This window comes from Moschus berezovskii, chromosome 27, assembly GCF_049115385.1.
Source record: "Moschus berezovskii isolate FMDL1 chromosome 27, NW_MosBer_1.0, whole genome shotgun sequence".
In the NCBI taxonomy this organism is placed as follows: domain Eukaryota; kingdom Metazoa; phylum Chordata; class Mammalia; order Artiodactyla; family Moschidae; genus Moschus; species Moschus berezovskii.
Window position 1 is genome coordinate 3038946 of NC_142486.1, and position 20507 is coordinate 3059452.

Consider the following 20507-nt stretch of genomic DNA (forward strand, 5'->3'; position numbering starts at 1 on the left):
TGAATGACTGAATGGATGTTGAACAGTCGCCCCCGTCCGGTGCCCTTTGACAGCATGGAGCCATCCAAGGCGGGCTGTGCCAGGTGCAGTGGGCAGGGGGAGAAAGGTGCTGAGGTGGACCCTGACGTACAGATGACCCTTGGGAGGAAACAGGATCTGAAGGACGGGCGTTTAAGCCAGGTTTGCAACAAGCCAGGGTCAGAGCCAGGCCTCTCCTTGGCTGGGGAGGGCTCCTCGGGGGCCTCCGAGGTCAGCTCGGAACATGGCCTGCAGGGGAGGGGGCTCCAGGCGTGGGAAGCTGACCAGGAAGTCGCCCTCCTCAGGAAGATGCCACTGCCTCATCCGTTGGCTGTCCCCACACTTCCCAGACACCAGCCGACTCGTCACTCGAGGGCAAGAGTGTGGGCACGGAAGAAGGTGCCCATGAGCTGCATGAAAAAGGTTGCTCGCCAACTTGACTTCAAAACAGACTCCCAGAGACAGGGGAGGGATAATTGAGGACCTCGGGATAGCATATACACACTACTGTCTATAAAATAGATAAACAGCCAGGATCAGCTACATTCAGTAGGTATGATAGTCTAGTAAGGAGAAACTGAATCCCTGTGCCACATGCCTGAGACTAACACACGGCCAGAATCCTGGAGTGGGCAGCCTTTCCCTTCTTGGGAAGGGCGTCTTCCAACCCAGGGATCGAACCCAGATCTCCTGTATTGCAGGCAGATTCTTTACCATCTGAGCCCCAAGGAAGCCCCAAGAATACTGGAGTGGGTAACCTATCCCTTCTCCAGGGGATCTTCCCGACCCAGGAATCAAACTGGCGTTCTTGCATTGCAAGTGGATTCTTTACCAACTGAGCTATCAGGGAAGCCCTAACAAGGGAAGCCCATTGTAAATCAACTCTATATCAATTTTAAAAAAAAAGGATGACTTGGCAGTGGGGTTTTTTGTTGTTTCTGTTTGGTTTGCATATTTTTGGTTTTTTGGGGGAGTTTTGGTGCAGACCTGAAAGGATAACTGATGTTCTAAGCACTTTGTTAGAAATTCTGTTTATTGCAGTGTTTCTTTCTCTTCCCAGCTACACAACATTGAAATTGGATGATAAACACTCAGATGAGGACCTGAATGTTGTTGAAAGTTGCCTTTTTTAACCTCGAATTGAAAGTCTGACTTTCCGTATTATCTCATCAGATCCCAAACAACCTTACTTACCACCTTTAAAAAAGGATATTTATGTATTTTTTAATTTATCTGGCTGAGCCGGGTGGTAGTTGTGGCACACAGGATCTCCGATTTTCCTTCCTCCTACTGCCTTTCTTTTTAATCACTGACGTTCCCCAAAAAAGATTGTCGTGTACTGTCCAGGTCACCAGTGGGGGTGCCACCCCACGAATTCTTACCATGTCCCTAGTAAGGAAGAGGGGATGATGGTGGAAATTCTCTTTGGTCTCTGGCAGGAAAAGGTCAGTTTCCTGGGAGGAATCAGTTTGTTTTTATCTTATGAACAGTGACTCTTGTAACCGAACCTGTTTCCTTCTTTGCTGGGGCTGTTCGGAAGCTCAGAATTAAAACCAGCATTTATCTTTACCAACTGCCTTAGACTTTAAGGTTTGTACTTTGTGTACTGACTGTATCTGTGGCTTAATCTTGTTTTTCTCCATCACTATTTCCCTGTTTTCCACTTTCCCCACTTTTTTTTTTTTAGTTCAGATGAATTTAGACTCCATGAGATACAGTCAGTAAAGTGGGAAACAGACTCTGGGAAACTTTAATGAACAAATGACCCAGTTTTTAAAAATAAATTGCAAGGGGGAGAAAAGGAGGTGGAGGGAAAGCATAAACTAAAAGAGATTAAGAGAATCCTCACTCGTTGTGAACGTCCAATTCGGCAGTCACTTGGGAAAACGGTCTGGTAATTTCTCTAAATATACATTCAGTGTGTAACCTAAAGAGACACAGAGGTACAGAACAGTCTGTGGGAGAGGGTGAGGGTGGGATGATCTGGGAGAACGGCATTGAAATATGTATATTATCATATGTGAAACGAATCACCAGTCCAGGTTCGATGCATGGATGCTCGGGGCTGGTGCACGGGGATGACCCAGAGGGAGGATAAGGGGAGGAGGGAGGTGGGAGGGGGGTTCAGGAAGGGGAACTCATGTACACCCGGGGCGGATTCATGTCAATGTATGGCAAAACCAACCAATATAATATTGTAAAATAATTAGCCTCCAATAAAAAAAAATAAATATATTTTAAAAAAGTGTATAACCCAAGAGAAATGGAAAGCACACACCAGCAAGTTGTGCATCAATGTTTATAACAGAAGCATTCATAAAACCCAACCTGGAAACAACCTGTGTGTCTATCAGATAGCGGACGGATTATTTTTTACAGTGATATATTCATTTAGTGGGCCTCCCAGGTGGCTCAGTGGTAAAGGATCCACCTGACAATGCAAGAGACAGAAGAGACTCGGGTTCAATCCCCGTGTCGGGAAGATCCCCTGGAGGAGGAAATGGCAACCCACTCTGGTATCCTTGCCTGGAAAATCAGTCCCATGGACAGAGAAGCCTGGTGGGCTACAGTCCATGGGGTCTCAAAAGAGTGTGACACAACTAAGCAACTAAAACAGCAACGACAATAAATTACACCTTAGTTGAAGTAAATTATCCTTCCATAAGGTTATTTAAAAATAAAAGTTTAAAAAAAGAACACAGGCGGGGAACCGTATGCTGTTAAGCCAGGATTAGGCTTCTTTTGGGTGACAGTGTTATGGTAATTCCTTAATCTTTTGTCTGCATTTGTGTTGTTTATTTTGGTTCTGTTTACTTATTGGCTGGGTCTTAGTTGTGGCCCTCAAGATCTTCGCCCCTTCATTGCTGCATGCAGGACCCTTTAACTGTGGTGTCCGAACGCTTAGTTACAGCATGTGGCCTCTAGATCCCTGACCAGGGCCCCGTGTCTTGTGAGCGTGGAGTCTTAGCCACTGGACCACCAGGGAAGTCCTGCAGTGGCATTTTTGAAACCAACTCTTATCTTTTGGGGATACACACTGAATTATCGGAAATGATATAACGTCTAAGACTGGCTTCAAATGAATAGAGGATTTGGGCAGCTTGTAGTGGACACAGATCCGGTTGGCGCTGGGTCTGGGGTTCGTGGAGGTTTGTGTTATTAGTCTGTCCTCTTTTGTCTGTGTGTTCAGTGTTCTGATAAGTGAACGTTTTCAAAGAGGGGCTTAAGCGTCCTTGAGAACAGGCGCGTCCCTGCCGACGCCCACTTGGAACGAGGAGGAGGACCCGCTATTGTTTGTCCGCCCGGCGGCCCCGCCCCTGCGCTAACAGGAACCAGACTCGCGCCCTGGACGGGCCAGCCCCGCAGGGCGGGCTGCGTGTCTGCCTTCCAGGCTCGCCCCGCCTGGCGCCTGCCGGCCTTGGGCCCAGGCCTGGGTACAGGCCCTCTGCTAAGCCCTTCAGCGTCTTTCTCCTGGGGATTCCAGCCTCCTTCGGAATGATGCAAAACCGGGAAAGTTTGGAGCTGGTCAATCCCAGCGCCGGCAGTCCTGGGAGACCAGCCTTGGGGTTTTCGCAGCTAACGCCCCAGGGCCCCTCTGCCTCCAGCCCTTTCTAAAGCCCGGGCCTCGGCTCTCTCCAGGGCTGTGATCACCCTGGCATCATGCCCATTTGCACCCTTTTCGCTGAAGCTGGCCAGTCGGTTTCCATGGCTGAAAACCAGAGCGCCCAGCGGAAGAAGCAGCAAGCTCACCAGATCATCGGTGTGCCTTTTTCAGCCTCCTCCATCCCCCTCAGCTGACCCTTTGAACATGAAAACTCGCACAGGGTGGTCTGATAAAGAAAGAGGAGGGAATGTGCTTGATCCAGAGACACCAGGTTGATAGCAAGCAACACGCCCATGCTCCGCTAACACACAAACCCAGAAGTGAAGTGAAAGGCGCTCAGTCACGTCCCACTCTGTGTGACCGCATGGACTAAACAGTCCATGGAATTCTCCAGGCTAGAATACTGGAATGGTAGCCTTTCCCTTCTCCAGGGGATCTTCCCAACCCAGAGATCGAACCCAGGCCTCCGGAGTTATAGGCAGATTCTTTACCAGCTGAGCCACAAACCCAGAGCATTGTCATAATTAAGACAGAAACATCTATTTAGACAAAAAAGGTTACATTGGTCTCTAACAGCCCCATCCCATAGGAGTATAATATGAGCCACAGATGTGAATTTTAAAAATTAAAATTTTTAAATTTCTAGTAATTGTATTAAAACAGTAAAAAGAAATAAGTGAAATTAATTTGGGTAGCGCATTTTATTTAGCCCAATGTATCCAACATATTACCATCTCAAACTATAACCAATATAAATATATGAAATACTAATAATACCATTTTTGTTCTTTTTTTTTTCTATAATCAGTATAGTTTTGTGTGTGTATGCTCAGTCACAAAGTCTGACTCTGTGCGACCCCATGGACTGTAGCCCCCCGCCAGGCTCCTCTGTCCATGGGATTTCCCAGGCAAGAATACCAGAATGGGTTGCCATTTCCTTCTCCAGGGGATCTTCCTGACCCAGGGATTGAACCTGCGTCTCCTGCTTGGCTGGCAGAATCTTTACCACGGAGCCACAAGAAAAGCCCTAATATAGATATACAAAATACTAACACTTTGCTTTAAAAAAAAAAAAAAAAAATTAGGCCTTTGAAATTGGGTGTAGTGTGCTTTACACAGACAGCATGTCCCACTTTGGCTGAGTCATGTTTTCGGTGCTCAAAAGCTATAAATTATAAAGGGACTCGACCTCATCCCTTGGGGATTTCTGCATATGTTCTGGGTCGAGCATACTTAAAACGGCCGGCTCTATCCTCAGGATGGTACCAGAAGCTCCACCGAGGGTCCAGCCCCAGCGGCTCAGCAGTCCCAGGCGGGTTCTGTCTGAGGTGGGGACATTCCACCAGGATGATACCACCGACTGGGCACTCGGAGGGCCCGACTCTAGGCAGCAGCTTTAAAGATCTGATGTGACCTGTCCACCAAGTACAGAGGGGGCTCGCCGGGCCCAGCGGACGTCTCTCCAGAAGAGTAGGCCCCTGAGCTCTTGAGCGATTTGAGCCGTTCCTGGTGGAGACAGCACGAAAACCCTTGCAGAGAAGAGAGCGCTGCTTGATTACCACTTGGAATGACTCCCGTGTCCAGTTCTGCACGCCCGGAGCTTACGCCAGTCTGTGACACACAGGACTGAATAGTCAAAGCTACTGCTTTCCCAGCAGCCGTGTACGGATGTGAGAGTTGAACCGTGAAGAACACTTAGCGGTGAAGAATTGATGCTTTCAAATTGCGGTGCTGGAGAAGACTCTTGAGAGTCCCTTGGCCAGTCCTAAAGGAAATCAGTCCTGAATATTCATTGGAAGGACTGATGCTGAAGCTGAAACTCCAATACTTTGGCCACCTGATGCGAAGAACTGACTCATTTGGAAAGACCCTGATGCTGGGAAAGATTGAAGGCGGGAGGGGAAGGGGACGACAGAGGATGAGATGGTGGGATGGCATCACCGACTCAGTGGACAGGAGTCTGAGCAAGCTTCGGGAGTTGGTGATGGACAGGCAGGCCTGGCGTGCTGCAGTCCGTGGGGTCGCAGAGTCGGATGTGACCGAGTGACTCAACAACAGCAACAACACCCTAACCCACCGCCCCCAGCCACGGAAGGAACACGCTAGGTGAGCTGAAGAATGAAAGCTTCTTAGCAGCATCAGAGAAGTGAGGCCACAGGGCCACCGCCACCCCAGGTTGGAGGGACAGACGGACGAAGGTGCAGAGTCACAGTGCGCCAGAGGCGAGGCCAGAGAATGGGAACGGCGGGGGCCCAGGGCTGGGCGGGCAGGTCGCGAGCTCCTGGGGGCCTGTCCCGGGGGCCCCGACACGGCCAGAAGTGTTACCACCCGAAGCTCTGCCGGGTTTTCACAGTAAAGACCCCGAGCTTCCTTCGTTCCCAGGAGAACAGGAATTGTGTTCTTCTTGTTCTCTGCAAGGCCTGCCAGCTGAGCAGGTTCTGGGGGCTTCTGCGGAACTGGTCCTTGGGCTAAGAGCCTTGCTTTCCTGACTTCCAAGTCTGTTCTTACAAAACACTCTGCATTTCTTGAGGTCACAGGAGCGACTCTCTCGGTGTCCCCCCAACAGCCCTCAGCTCATTTCACAGCAGAGGAAACTGAGGCCCAGAGGCCAAATAACTTACCTGGGGGCACATAGCTGGCTAACGGCGGGGCTGGCTCCTCCTTCCCCTGGCACCGTCATGCTGCCTTGTCTTCATTTTTTTAAATATCTATTTTAACAATAAAGATATTATAAAAATTAAGAAATTAAAAGTTAAATAAAAATTTAATTTTAATTAAAATGAAGAAATTTTTCCTAAAAAATTAAGAAAATTTTTTAAAAATTTTAAAGTTTATTTATCTGTTTTTTGGGGGGCTTCTCTTGTGGCTCAGCTGGTAAAAAAAAATCCTTCTTCAATGGGGTTTGATCCCAGGGTTGGGAAGATCCCCTGGAGAAGGGAATGGCTGCGCACTCCGGTATTCTGGTGTGGAGAACTCCATGGACTGTTGGGTCCATGCGGTCACACGGAGTCGGACAGGACTGAACGACTTTAGCTTTCTCTCTGTTTTATTTGGCTGCACCAAGCCTTAGTTGCAGTGGCATGTGGGGTCTTCAGTTGCGACACGTGGGATCTAGTTCCCTGTCCAGGAATGGAACCAGGGCCCCCTGCATTGGGCGCTCAGAGTCTTAGCCACTGGACCACCAGCGAAGTCCCATGCCACTTTGTCTCAACGTGGCAAATCCCCCAGGCTCCAGTGAGCTTCCAGAACACACAGCCCCACTACGTCTCACGAGGGACCCCAAGCCGAAAGCACCCCGCCGGGTCACCCCTAAATTCCTGCCCCATGGACATGGTGAGATAATACACGTTGATGGAGTTAGCTGCTACGTTTTGGAGCTGTTCGATATCACGCAGCAATGGATGAGTTTCCCTCTGAGTGCCAACATCCACGTGCTCTGTCAAGAGAAGTTTTCACCCCGGCTTTGTTTGGACTGCTTTCCTCCGGGGTCGAAGTCGGACCTGTCTTTTCCTGAATTGGCGTTCCAGAAACGTGGATGGACAGGTTCTAAACTATAGGGTGGCCAGAGAAGGCTGTAAAAGAAAATCAAGCCAGGCTGCCGTGAGCTGAGGATACAGAGGCCCCCTCTCTGGTTTGGGGGCCTCAGGCGGGTGAGGAAGTGTTTCGTGGAGGATTGCTCTGTCTGCCTCTGTCCTTTGGCGTGATACAAAGCTTCAGTCCCTCTGAGTGGTCAGAGGCCCGTCACCGTGGGATGCTCACCGCCACCCCAGGGACTCGGTGAACAGACAGGAAGCAGCACGGGGGGGGGGCGGGGGGAGGGGGGCGGGAAGGGTCCGAGAAGGAAGTGGCGCTGAGCCGACAGGAAGAGGAAGGGGCACGGAGCGCAGAGCGTGGGCCGGCCTCCCCGGTCATTCGGCAGGTTACACGGCGAGCCCCGGGCCCCAGAGGCTGCGAGTGTGGGCTGGACGCTTGCTCTCAGACTTCGAGGCGTCTAAGCCACACTCGCCCGCCTGGAAACTCGGCCAGGACTAGGGGGACCCTGTCTTCTGATGGGGCCTCCCTGCCGCTGCCTTGCCCTTAGCCCCCCTGGAACAGCAGTCCTTGAGTCCCTTTAGCAAGAGGGTGAGCCCATGGGTGCTCCCCGGGGGGGTCTCACTGTCCAGCTGCTCTGTGCCCAGAGCACGTTGCTGTGATTGCCTGACTCCGGAGGACGGAGAGAGGAGAGGGCAGAGGCAGTCTAGCGTCAGCCCCACCCCCAAAGTCCAGGACTGACTTTGTGCATCTGCGCAGATCACACAGAAGCCCTTAGCCACATGGGTCTCCAGCGCCAGCGCTTGAATATGGCTCACGCCACCTGTCACAGCGGAGGGTTTCATTCCATTTCATCTTCATTAGAGGATAAATGCAGATGGCCAGATGTGAGTGGTGGCTTCTGAATTGGACAGTATTGCCCTTAATAGACCCTTGTTTTGGGTCTGTAATGATACAGCCTCTTTAGATGTGTGTGTGTGTATGTGTGTGTATTTTTAATTTGGCTGCATCAGGCCTTCGTTGAGTTACTCAGGATCTTACGTTGCAACGTGAGAAGTCTCTAGTTGTGGTCAGCAGGTTTAGCTGCTCCGTAGCACGTGGGATCCTCGTTCCCTGGCTAGGGATTGAACCCACGTCCCCTGCATTGCAAGGCAAGATTTTTTTACCACTAGACTAGCTCAGCTGGTGAAGAATCTGCCTGCAATGCAGGAGGCCCCTGTTCCATTCTTGGGTCAGGAAGATCCCCCGGAGAAGGGATAGGCTACCCACTGCAGTTTTCTTGGGCTTCCCTGGTGGCTCAGCTGGTAAAGAATCCGCCTGCAGTGTGGGTAGACCTGGGTTGGATCCCTGGGTTGGGAAGATCCCCTGGAGAAGGGAAAGGCCCCACTCCAGTATTCTGGCCTGGAGAAGTCCATGGACTGTATGGTCCACGGGGTCACAAAGAGTCAGACACAACTGAGCGACTGTCGCTCCCTAGAGCACCAGGGCGGCCCCTGGACACGTGTTTTTTCGTTATTTCTCTATTTGGCTGTGCTGGCCCTTGGTTGCAGCGCGCAGCAGCTTCGTTGCGCCACTCGGAACCTTCTGCTGCAGCATTCCAGCGCTCTACCGCAGCATGCTGACGTGGTTGCTCTGTACCTCGTGGCATCTTCATTCCCCGGTCAAGGATCAGACTCGAGTCCCCCGCAGTGTAAAGCAGGTTCTTAACCGCTGGACCAGCAGGGAAGTCCCGACATTTCTATTTGTTCATTAAGGTAGACGCACATATAGAGTCAAATTCACTCTATATTTTTGTGCACCGTTCTGCTTTTGACAAACACGTGGAGTCACACAGTCGCCACCACGCTCAGCCCCGCTGCCCCCGCCAAGATTCCCACGTGTCATTTTGTGGTCAGTCTCTCCCTAGACCTCCAGCCCCTGGAACCGCTCATCTGTACCTGTCTCTATAGAGTTTTGCTTTTCTTTCCAGAACGTCCTCCAGATGAAAGCACACGCACTGCACTCGGGGTCCTCCGAGATGTCCTGTGATGCAAACCCTGCTCCTTTCTTAGCACTGCCTCCATCGTGTTCCAGCGTACATTTGTTACCCCTTCCCCAAGTGGGGTGCATTTGGGTTGTCGGGTTGTTGAGGTTTGGGTTGTCAGGAATAAAGCCACTCACTGTAGACCATCATGAACAAGTTTTTGTGCCCACCCATGTTTTCATTTCACTTGGATAAATATCTAGTCATGGGATTGCAGGCCATTTGGTAAATCAGTCGACTAGATAAGAAAGTGCCAGACTTTTCCACAGTGGCCGTACCATCTTGAATTCTCCAAGCCCTGTGGAAGAATTCTAGAAGTTCTCATCAATTTTAATATTTAACAGATGAACTTAAAACAGATGAGATTAAAGCCAGTGTGGATTTAATCTGCTCCCTAACAATGAATGGTGCTGAGCATCCTTTCCTGGGCTTGTATGTCACACTTGTATCTTTAGTGAAAGATCTGTTCACATGTCTTTAGGTTTCTGTTTTAGCCGCCTATTGTCTTCGGCGGCACTGAGTCTTCAGTGTTGTGTGCAGGCTTTCTCTGGTCGCAGCAGGCGGGGGCCGCTCTCCAGGTGCAGTTCACGGCCTTCTCACCGAGGTGGCTTTTCTTGTGGCTCGCAGGTTCACAGCACATGGAATCTTCCCAGACCAGGGACTGAACTCATGTCCCCCTGGGTTGACAGGAGGATTCTTAACCATTGGACCAGCAGGGAAGTCCATGGTTTTCCTTTTAATGGATTGTTTCTGCGGATACTCCGTTGCCTCTTTTTAACTGGGCCTTCATCGTCACCCCCCAGTACAGTGTATTTTTATTGTCGATGGTTTAGTGTCTTGGCATTAATTCTGTCCTGTTTTGTTCCTGTGACCGGGTCCAGGGCCTGGCACCCAAGGCTTGCACTGAGAGCCTGGGTGTCTTGGGCTCAGTAGCTGTCCAAGTTCTCCCTTGCAAGCCTTTCTTTTTCCTTTTTCAAGTGAAGGCATCATGAAGCAACTTTCGCAGGCCCCGTAGACCCAGAGGGAGTGTGAGAAGAGTTCACTTTCTCCGATTCTGGATCTTGAATGCCTTTTTATTGCCCCTGTTCTGGCCCTCTCTATGTCAAAGCTGTCGGTGTATCTGAAGGCTCCCCATTTACGGAGAAAAGAATTGCAAGGTTAAATGGGAGTCTGGGACTGCAAGGTCATCGTGAGTCAGCCCTGTGCGTTCCTGCCATTATCACGGACAGGTTGCTGCTCTTCAGGAAAAGAATTGTCTAGGTCTGTCCGTCTGTGCAGAAGTCTTCACATTTAATGTTATCGGGCCTGAGGGGCCTGAAAGCACGTGTCCCTCGTGTGTCACAGACTTGTCCTTAAAAAGTGGGAAGTTGCCCCAGATGAGCCAGAGGAAAGAATTTTGGAGGTTGTATATAGAAATTTTTCTTGAAAGGAAAAGTGGTAAAATACATAAACTTCACCATCTTAACTATTTTTAAATATTTTATTTGACTGTGTCTTAGTTGTGGCATGAAGGATCTTTGTGGCCTGTGAGATCGAGCTCCCTGACCAGAGGTCAGACCCAGCGCCACCACCCCCCAACCCTGAATTAGCCACTGGACCACCAGGGAAGTCCCTTAACTGTTTTAGGTGTATAGTTGGGTAGAGTCCATTCACAGCATTGTGCAGCCATCCCCTCCAGAGCTTTCTCGTCTTGCAGAACTGCAGCTCTGTCCCCACTGAACACTAACCCCCATTCATTCCCTGTGCCCCCGGCAAAGTAGCCGCCCTTCCACTTTCTGTCTCTGAACTTGACTCCACAGGGGCCTCACTGAGTGGGACGCAGAGAGCATGCGCGCTTCCACTTAGTGTCTTTGCCCCCAGGGCCCATCCGTGGCGTCACGTGTGTCAGAACCTCCTTTTGTTTTTCAGGCTGAGTAATGTCCCGTTGGGCAGGCCGGCGGGCCTCTGGCTTCTGAGGGCGCTCTGAATACCGCTGCCATGACCGTGAGAGTGTGAATACCATCTCAGGGCCCCGCTGTCAGTTCTGTGGGCACAGACCCAAAAGTGGAGCTGCTGCATCAGATGAGCACGTGTTTTCCGCCCCACTTTTTCCCAGAGGGGCTGCACCGTTTTCCATTCCACCGCCAGCGTGTCTGTCAACGTCTGTCTCAGATAAACACTGCCCCCTCCCTCAGTGTCTCTCCACCTCCCTGGTCTCCTAGTTTCCTAGCCAGCCTCCCACGGTCACGCTGGCCCCTCTGCGACTCAGGCACCACACGACAGCCAGTGATCCTATTTCAAATTTGTGGTCCGCACGTTGCCCTTCTGCTCACCACCCCTCAGTGGTTCCCACTGCTCTGGGATCAGACCCAAGTTACACGACTGGTCTGGTTCAGCTGATCTGGTCTCTTCCCTTTTCCAGCTACCTGTCAGTCCCTAGAAAGCACCTTGCCCCTTTCCTTAGCTCACGCTGTTCCCTGGCTGGAATGCCACCCCCAGCTCTCACCCCGTCCCACAACAGCCTTGGATTACAGCACCTCACAGCTCAGGGAAGGGTCCCGGATCCTAGGACCTTATCCTACTTCCACAGACAAGTACCATCTCTTGTTGCAGCTTCTTGTAAAAGCATCTTACTTGCCCCCACTGCAAGCAAGTTTGTTCCAGTGTTTTCAATCACCTGATGGTTGGGTTAAAACCTCCTGCAGGCCCAGACTGGACAGTGGGTAAGCGGACAAGCTTCCCATCCTGGGGAGGGGGCAGGGGAGGGGGCTGGGCCCATCTCCCTACACATGTCACCTTGCAATAAGGCCTCAGACTTGAGACAGCTGTAATTTTGTATTTGTTAGAATGTTACTTGACTTCTGTCTGCATCTCCCACTACACTGTAAGCTCCAGCAGGGAGAGTCTGTTTTCTGTCCGCCTGAATAATTATTAAATGATGACAGGGCGCAAACACTGCCGCCTTTTTTTTAGAGGGCCCTGGCTGATTCAGGAACGGGCATGAAGCACTTCTGAAGGATGCCTGAAGTAGCCAGATCTGCCTTTTCACAGAAGACCCCCCTGCAGGCACGTCTCCCTACACGCCGCCCCGCCCCCGCCCCCCACTAGACTGTAAGTAGCGGATGTAAGGACCTAGGCGCCTGGCCTGCGTCCTGGGTCACTCGTGTAAGCTACTTGTTGAGTGAATGGCTGACTCCGAATTGGAACCCGCGGCATCAGGGGTCGCCAGCACCTTCCAGCGAACTCCGGTTACAGCGCGAGAGCCCTCGGCCTTGGTGCTTGAGTAGGACGGCCCTGTGGGGTGTCGGGCGGAGCCTCTGGAGCCCAGGCGGCTGCTGACGTCAGCGGCCCCTCTCCGCAGCGGGTGCCCCGGGATCGAAACTTGCCGGTGCGGCTTCTCCGGGTGTGGGTGGCGGGGCTCCCCTCCCGCGCGCCGGGGCCGGGCGCGGCGGCCCCCCACGGCCGGGCGCCACCCCGGGCGGGCGCGGCGCGCGGACACGGGCCCCGCCGGCTCCGCTCCGCCGCTCCGGGCCGGGATCGCGCGGCCGCCGCGCCCGGAGCCCCGCCCCGCGCGCCGCGCCGCCGCCGGAGGCCGCCCGCAGCCGCGCGAACATGGCCGAGGTCGGCGAGGACGGCGGGGCCCGCGCCCTGCTGGCGCTGCGCTCGGCGCCCCGCGGCCCCGCGCTGTGCGCCGCCGCCGGCCCGCCCGCCCAGCCGCCGCCGCCGCCGCCCGCGCAGCCGCCGCCCGCGCAGCCGCCGCCGGGCGCGGGGGGCGCGGCGGGCGAGGCCCTGGTGGCCGCGGCCGCCGCCTCGGTGCGCCGGAGCCCCGCGCCCGCGCTGGCGCGCCTGGAGGGCCGCGAGTTCGAGTTCCTCATGCGGCAGCCCAGCGTCACCATCGGCCGCAACTCGTCGCAGGGCTCGGTGGACCTGAGCATGGGCCTGTCCAGCTTCATCTCGCGGCGCCACCTGCAGCTCAGCTTCCAGGAGCCGCACTTCTACCTGCGCTGCCTCGGCAAGAACGGCGTCTTCGTGGACGGGGCCTTCCAGCGGCGCGGCGCGCCCGCCCTGCAGCTGCCCAAGCAGTGAGTGCCGCGGCCCCCACCCCGGCGGCGGCCCTCCGACCCCTGGGCTTGGGGTCGCCGCCCCCCATGCCCGCCCGGCGTTGGACAGGAGTCCCCTCCTGACCCCTGCCTGCCTTGGGCCGGGGGCAGCCCACGTCGCCCACCCCTGGCCGGGCTTCAGGGTTGCCCTTCCTCCTCCTCCCAACAGAGCGTGGGGTCTCCCCGTCTCCTCCCGATCTGGCCACGGGGTCACTCTTGACCCCTGCCCTGCCGGCGCCCGGGGCATCGAGGGTCACCAGAGACGCCCTATCCCCGCCCCTTGTCTGGACCGCGGTCGCCCTCAAACGGACTGGCTGAAAGGGTTGCACCAGGCGGTCTGCGGGGTCCCCCGGGGTTGGGGGGCACCCCGGAAGGTCAGGCCCCTTCAATAGGGGCCGGGTCTGAACTTGGGCCTGGAGGGGACAACAGGAGAGTGGGCTCGGGTGGGGACAGGAAGCGTCCTCTCCTCAGTGTATCTGAGGACGCAGGTCAGGGGTCCTCACGACTAGGGGCATCCAGGTGCAGTTGGGGTTCCTGGGCAGGAGGGTACGTCCCAGCGGGGAGGCAGGGCAAGGAGGACGCGACCCACCCAGCTCGGGATGTCCCGATGCCCCGTGTTCCCTGGCCCTTCCGGTTCCCAGCCTGCCTGGCCGCCCTCCTGGGAGGTCCTGCGTTTCCCCCGCCTGCGGGTCAGGAGAAGCCCGTGCGGGCAGTCGTGTCTGGGAGGTCCTGCGTTTCCCCCGCCTGCGGGTCAGGAGAAGCCCGTGCGGGCAGTCGTGTCTGGGAGGTCCTGCGTTTCCCCCGCCTGCGGGTCAGGAGAAGCCCGTGCGGGCAGTCGTGTCGGTCGCGTCGCGTTGGACACTTTATTTTTCTCTGTAGTAGCTGCTGCTCACTCCTCACCCGTGTTACGTTTCTGCAGCATGCTTGTGCTCCAGAGTTGTCTCTGACTAATTACTCTCGCTTTTATAAGCACCCTGGGCCCACAGGATCTTTGGTGGGGTGAGTCCCAGGGCCCAAAACCTGTTTCTGTAACCTTCTCCCCTTTCTAAGATCTCAGCACATTTGGTTGTTAAGAATTGTACTGAGTATAATTTTTCAACATCAGCAAGGACTTACTGGTGCTTAGGGCCTGGGGGTGTTGGGGGTGGGAGGTAAAGGCGTAGACAAACTTTGTTTTCCAAACATGAAAGGTATGTGTTTCTGTGAAGCCAGGACTTGATGAATAACAGAGTTGTCTCATCCAGTGGTTGCTGTCTCTCTGTTGTGTGTTTTCCACAACCACACTCCCCATCCAGGCCATTAAATGCACGCTGGGGCCAGCCCCTCCCCTGGTGAGAAAGTGACAGGTAAACCGCCCCTTTCCCCTCCCTGCCCTGTGGCCCTCACAGGCCCAGTCTGCTAGGGCTTCTGTGTATAAATTCAGGTTCTGGAAGGGCATCCACCCAGCAGTCTTGTTTTCAGAGCTCCCTGCCCAGCTGCTGAGTGGGTGCAGCCCTGGCGAGGCGAGGCTCATCATGAATGCGCTAGTATTTTCTCTAAGTCAAGGGGAAGAAATTTCAGCCAGAGGAGTCCTTGGTTTACGCGCTGAATAGGTGAGTCCCGGGCCCATTGTTTGTGAAACGTGACCGGTGATCACGCTGCCTCCCTGGCCCTTGGAGCCAGCAGTCAGCACGACTGCCCCCTCTCCGGCCGGGACCCTGCCCACAGCCCTCGTTGGGCTGTGTTCAGATTCACCACGCCGGGGTGATGGAGAATCCACAGCAGGACGGGCATGCTGGTGGAGAGTCTCCGAGTGGACGTCCGAGTCTGCCTTCCTGGGAGAGGGCAGTTGTTTCTGAGACTGTCCAGGCCTGTGGACAGACGTGTCGGCAGCCTGCCTGGTTTGACGTTGTTTTTATTTGAGGAAGCTCAGCCTAGGTGGTCATATCCATGGGACGGAGGGGCTGTTGAAAGCCGCTCTTTCGAGTCGGGGCCGGGGGCTTTGGCTTAGCACGTGGAGAAGCAATCAGGCAGCGTTACTGAGCTCAGAGGAGGGAAGTTGGACGTGCGCACTTGGTGTCACCTCATGATGGGAAGTTCGCTGCTGACTTTCAAAGAACAGCAGCAGCGAAGTCCATTTCCTCTCAGGCCTCAGTGGCCGGTGTTGCCGTGAGTGCTCGAAGCCGTGAACTTTCTCCGTCATACTTTTAGGGAGTGCTTACCCGAGTGGGGGCTGCAGCGCCCGCAGCTTGTGGTGGGAGCTGCCCAAGACCTGGGGCTCTTCTTTGGGTCATCCCACCGGGCGCCCTGTGTGCCCCCTGCACACGCACACACCCTGGCACACACACACACCTCTGCACACAGACACCCCCCCAGCACACACACCCCCCCAGCACACACACACCCCCTGCACACACATGCCCCCCGCACATGTGCCCCCTGCACACACACGCCCCCCCGCACATGCACCCCCACACACACACACGCACCCGGCACACACACACACCCTGCACACACATGCCCCCCTGCACGCCCAACACACACACACACCCTGTACACACACACACCTCTGCACACAGACACCCCCCCAGCACACACACACACACCCCCTGCACACACATGCCCCCCGCACATGTGCCCCCTGCACACACAAGCCCCCCCGCACATGCACCCCACACACACACACGCACCCCGGCACACACACGCACCCTGGCACACACATGCCTCCCTGCACGCCCACACACACACACGCACCCCGGCACACACACGCACCCTGGCACACACATGCCCCCCTGCACGCCCACACACACACGCACACACACCCCTGCACACACAGGCACCCCCGCACATGCGCTCCCCGCACACACATGCACCTCGGCACACACGTGCACCCCCCCACTCAGGGACTCACGAGGTGAAGAGGAAACCCAGAATGTACCCACCTTTGTGACTACGAGTAGGTTTTTCCAAAACTAAGATGAAACACTTCTGAAATTACTGGCAGGAAAAAAAAAGAACTGCTTGTGACACCACTGAGGGCCGACCCTGCTGGGTGACCGTGTGAACTGGGGTGGGTGACGCAGTCAGACCCGCCGCGGCCCCTCCTCTGCGGGTCTCCGGGGGCCCCCCGGGTCCCCAGGCCTGGGCCGAGCGCCCGTCAGCTTTACGTGGAGACAGGCCCACCAGCAGTCAATGTGTAAAAAGTGCAGTGTTTACAGGCATGTTTGTGGATGAGAAATCAGTGACTGAGTCTGTAGCTCCCCCCAGGGGAGAGGAGGGTCCCCGAGACTCCGGGTTTCTGAGGCGGGTGATCGGTGGGCCTCTCCTGGGCCCTACGGGTGGACGTGGTTCGTGTGTGTGGCTGGAGGTCACCAGGCCAGCAGATCTGGAGTTTGAATTGGATGGAACCTGTGAACTAAGAGAGGGGGACTCTGCACGGCCTCAGGCCTGCTCTCTCGTCTCCCCTTTCCAACCGTCTTTCCCAAAAGTGTCATAAAATGAGCATGTGAACACGCGGATGTGAGTTTTTACAGTAAAAACGGGACTTCGTTTGCGGTGGCTTCTGCGGGTGGTGACACTGATGGGATTCTTTTTACTTTTCTGTGTGTTCCAAGTTTTCTGTGATGAGCATAGCTCTTTTTTTTTCTTCTTTTGAAGACTTTTCATTGCAGAAAGTTTCAAGCATAGAGACAGAGTGGTTCCCCGTGCCCGTCGCCCAGCTGCCGCGCTGTGGCCAAGCTCGTTTTATCTGCATCCCCACCCGTCTCCCTCCCACCCGCCCCCCACAAGTCGCAAGTGTCCCAACGCTCCGTCTGTAAATATTTCAACAAAAGATAAAGATTCCTTTTTCAAAAAACCTAACCGCAGTGTCATTATCACACATAAAAAATTAATAACAATCTCTTACTATCATCAAATTTCCAATGAGTGTTTGGATTTCCCTTCCCATTGCATGAATTGTTTTTTGTTGTTTTTTTTTCTTTTCTTTTCTCACAGTGAGTTCGTCCGAATCAGGAACCAAATCAGATCCAGACGCTGTGATTGGCTGGTGTGTCTCTCACATCTCTTTCAAACTGCAGGCTCTGTCTCATCCCCCCTCCCTTTCTTTGTCCTTGATGAAGAAGCAGGGTCATTTGTCCCATCCACTTTCCCACGGTCTCTCTTCCCAGATTGCATTCCCGTGGTGTCCACTGTGGCCTCTCCCCTGGCGTTCTGTAAATCGGTTGTTGGACCTGGAACTTTGGTCAGACTCAGGTCCGATGCTTTGTATTTTTTTTTTTTGGCCAAGCCTGCCCCACGGGCAGAGACTGGGCAGGAAGCAGGTACGAGCCTGTCTCCCGTGGCGGGCTTCTGATGGGCGCTGCCCGCATCCCTCAGCCTGCTGTCCTCTGTCCTCCCACCGTTGACGGTGGCCGCCAGCACGTGTCCTGGGCCGTGCTCATGCAGTCCACCCTCCACAAGGTGTGTTGTGGCCAGAGATGTTACGGATCATGCCTCTGCAGGCGTCCCGTGATAAAAAGTAATTAATTGTAATCACCAAAGCATTTTACTACATAAATAATTGTTCAGGCCTATGAAAATATACAGGCTTCCCAGCTGGCACCTGTGGTAAGAAACCTGCCTGCCAATGCAGGAGACACAAGAGACACAGGTTCGATCCCAGGATCACAGAAGTCCCCTGAAGAAGGAAACGGCAACCTGCTCCAGTACCCTTGCCTGGAAAATCCCGTGAAGAGAGGAGCCTGGCGGGCTGCCGTCCATGGGGTCGCAAAGAGTCAGACACGACTGAGCTTGCACACTGTGAACCCATAACCCATGCTTATTGCTGTTCCACGTGGTCACTGGAAAAACATTGAATTCGTTACTAACCATCTTACGGTAGTCACCGGGTTGAAATTATATTGAGATTAACGGGAAAACTCCCTAGACTTGGTGAGGACCGCAGGTGTGGGTGGAAGGCCTCAGGGCCCAGCATCCCCAGGGAGATGGGGATGAGAGCCAGATGCTGGCTCCTGTCCTCCTCACCCTCCTCCCTGTCCCCCACCCCGAGCCCGCCGGGAGCCGTGGGGGCCCCCCAGATGCAGTCCCTTTGTCCTGGGCGGCGGGTCAGGAGCAGGGCTGCGTGCAGAGCTGGGGGCGCCTTTGGGGCTGTTCTGGGCATCAGCTCCCAGGGGTGAAGAGGTGAGACTTGGTGGTGCTGGCTGTGTTTCCACACAGCGAGGAGAGCGGTGGGCACGGAGCAGGGCCGTGTGCGGCTGTGTGTGGAGCCAGGGGGCCTACAGAGCCCCGGGGACACTGTCATCAGGCCTGACCCCCCAGGGCTGGGGGTGGGGGGCCAGGGGATCAGAGAGGAAGAGATGCAGCCGAAAGGCCTCCTGAAGGAGGCACGCTCTCATCTGTTGATGCAGCAGGCGTGTGTCTGGAAGCTCGCGTGCCGTGGAAGGAACGGAGCTTGGGACTCCGGCTGGTCGCATCTGGATGGTGCAGTCGAAATACGAATTGTGGCGTTTTCTCTGAGTAAAGCTTTGTTGTGTGTTTCTTACTGTGTGCTCAGTCACAGCAGTCGTGTCCGACTCTTTGTGACCCCATGGATCCTCTGTCCATCGGATTCTCCAGACAAGAATCCTGGAGCGGGTTGCCGTGCCCTCCTCCAGGGGATCTTCGCGACCCAGGGATCGAGCCCACCTCTCCTGCATCTTCTGCGTTGCAGGTGGACTCCTGACCTGTTGAGCCGTCGGTTGGCAGTTACTGTGTTATCACATTTGCTAGTTCAAAGAATGTGTCTTGTTAAAAGCTTACTTTAAAAAGGTTTGTAGGCGTGTATTAATAGCAAAGTGAGAGTTCGTGCATTGAATCTGTGTTCCAGTATTGAATTCACATTGGCTGTTTTGGACTCATCACCCGTGTAAAAAAGTTTCTGTAGCGCTTTTAAAAATTGATCTGTGGTAAGGATGGTTTTTATTATGCAGTATGTGTTGAATTTATAATAAACTTATGAAAGTCCTCATCATTGATGAAGGAATGGGATTGGTAGGTGCTAAAAGAGTGTTGAGTAGAGTTTTAGTGGTGTTCATAGTACTTTTGAAAAAGACAGGGCTCTGTTCACAATTACGTGCTGGCATGAAAGGAAAGCGTTTGATGTGTAGATGCAGTAATTTACTATGTGCTGTTTCTGCATCTTGCGAATGTCAGGGGATAAACTTGCTAAGTTAATGACAACTCGAATTACAGCAATGCCTCATTTCCATAATTACCCTGCATTTAAAGCATTTCATATTAAAATGAGAGGGTTATATAAAATGCTTTTACTTTGATTTCCTGGAAAATAGGCCCTTGCATTTGTGACTTGTTATGAGATTTTGTCGTTCATTCTCGTGGCTTCTGTGGCTTCTCACGAGTTTCTAGTTTTCTGGTGAGAATGTTGGCGGTAGATCTAAAAAGAAAGACAAATGTAGTCTGCCTGTGTGCGTGTGTTTCCTGGCCCCGGAGAGGGGGGCTCTGCACCCTGGTCGAGTGCACCCAGCCTCGCGCTGGCTCAGTGGCCACCGGCCCGTGGCTGCACTCTGGGGCCTGGCAGGCTCTGCCTGGGTTCAGGGTGAGCCCGTGGGGGGCTCGCTTCGCTTAGCCCTGAGGGCTCCGCGTCAGTTCCTGAGCTACTCGCAGACACACGGCTCCTCTCCCCTAAGAGCCAGCTCTGGTGTGGGTATTTGTTTGCGGTGACTCCTTAGGAAGGAACCCTCGTCCTTAGTCACCGGGGATGTGTTTAACTGTTTGTTTACCGGGGAGCCCAGAGAGCTCTTGTTTACATGGCGTGTGTCTGTTACACTTGCCAGATTGGAAATTGCCCTGAGAAAATGAGATTTACATATTTATTAATCTATTTAAAAATAGCAATAAGAGGCCTATTTCAAAAATAACATTGAGTGAACTCCGGGAGTTGGTGATGGACAGGGAGGCCTGGCGTGCCGCGATTCACAGGGTCGCAAAGAGTCTGACACAACTTTGCGACTGAACTGAACTGAACTGATGAGAAAATAGCTCCGTCTCCCCAAACAAAAGAAACTAGGATGGGTGTTCATTTCTTGGTAAAAGTCCTTCAAGTCTGCCCTGATTGATGCAAGACCGCTGACTCTCCCTGGCTGGCCTCTGCCTAGCGCGTTGTGATACGTTGTTTCAGTTAAGTTTCCCGGGAAAGGGAGGAGAGTTTTATAGTCTTTGGCAAGCTGTGGGAGTTCTCCCATGCCTCTCCAGGACTGGACAGCAGAAGTTTCTT

The 20507-nt window shown here is 53.9% G+C and overlaps 1 protein-coding gene across 1 annotated transcript in view; it reads left to right on the forward strand.

The window, feature by feature from the left end:
• Window positions 1-12752: 12752 nt before the first annotated feature.
• FOXK1 (forkhead box K1) overlaps window positions 12753-20507 on the forward strand; it is a 55090-nt gene continuing 47335 nt past the window's right edge. Inside the window, exon 1 of the mRNA XM_055410398.2 lies at window positions 12753-13237. Coding sequence (XP_055266373.2) covers window positions 12768-13237 — 470 coding nt within the window. The 5' untranslated portion in view covers window positions 12753-12767. The remainder of the gene's footprint in view (window positions 13238-20507) is intronic.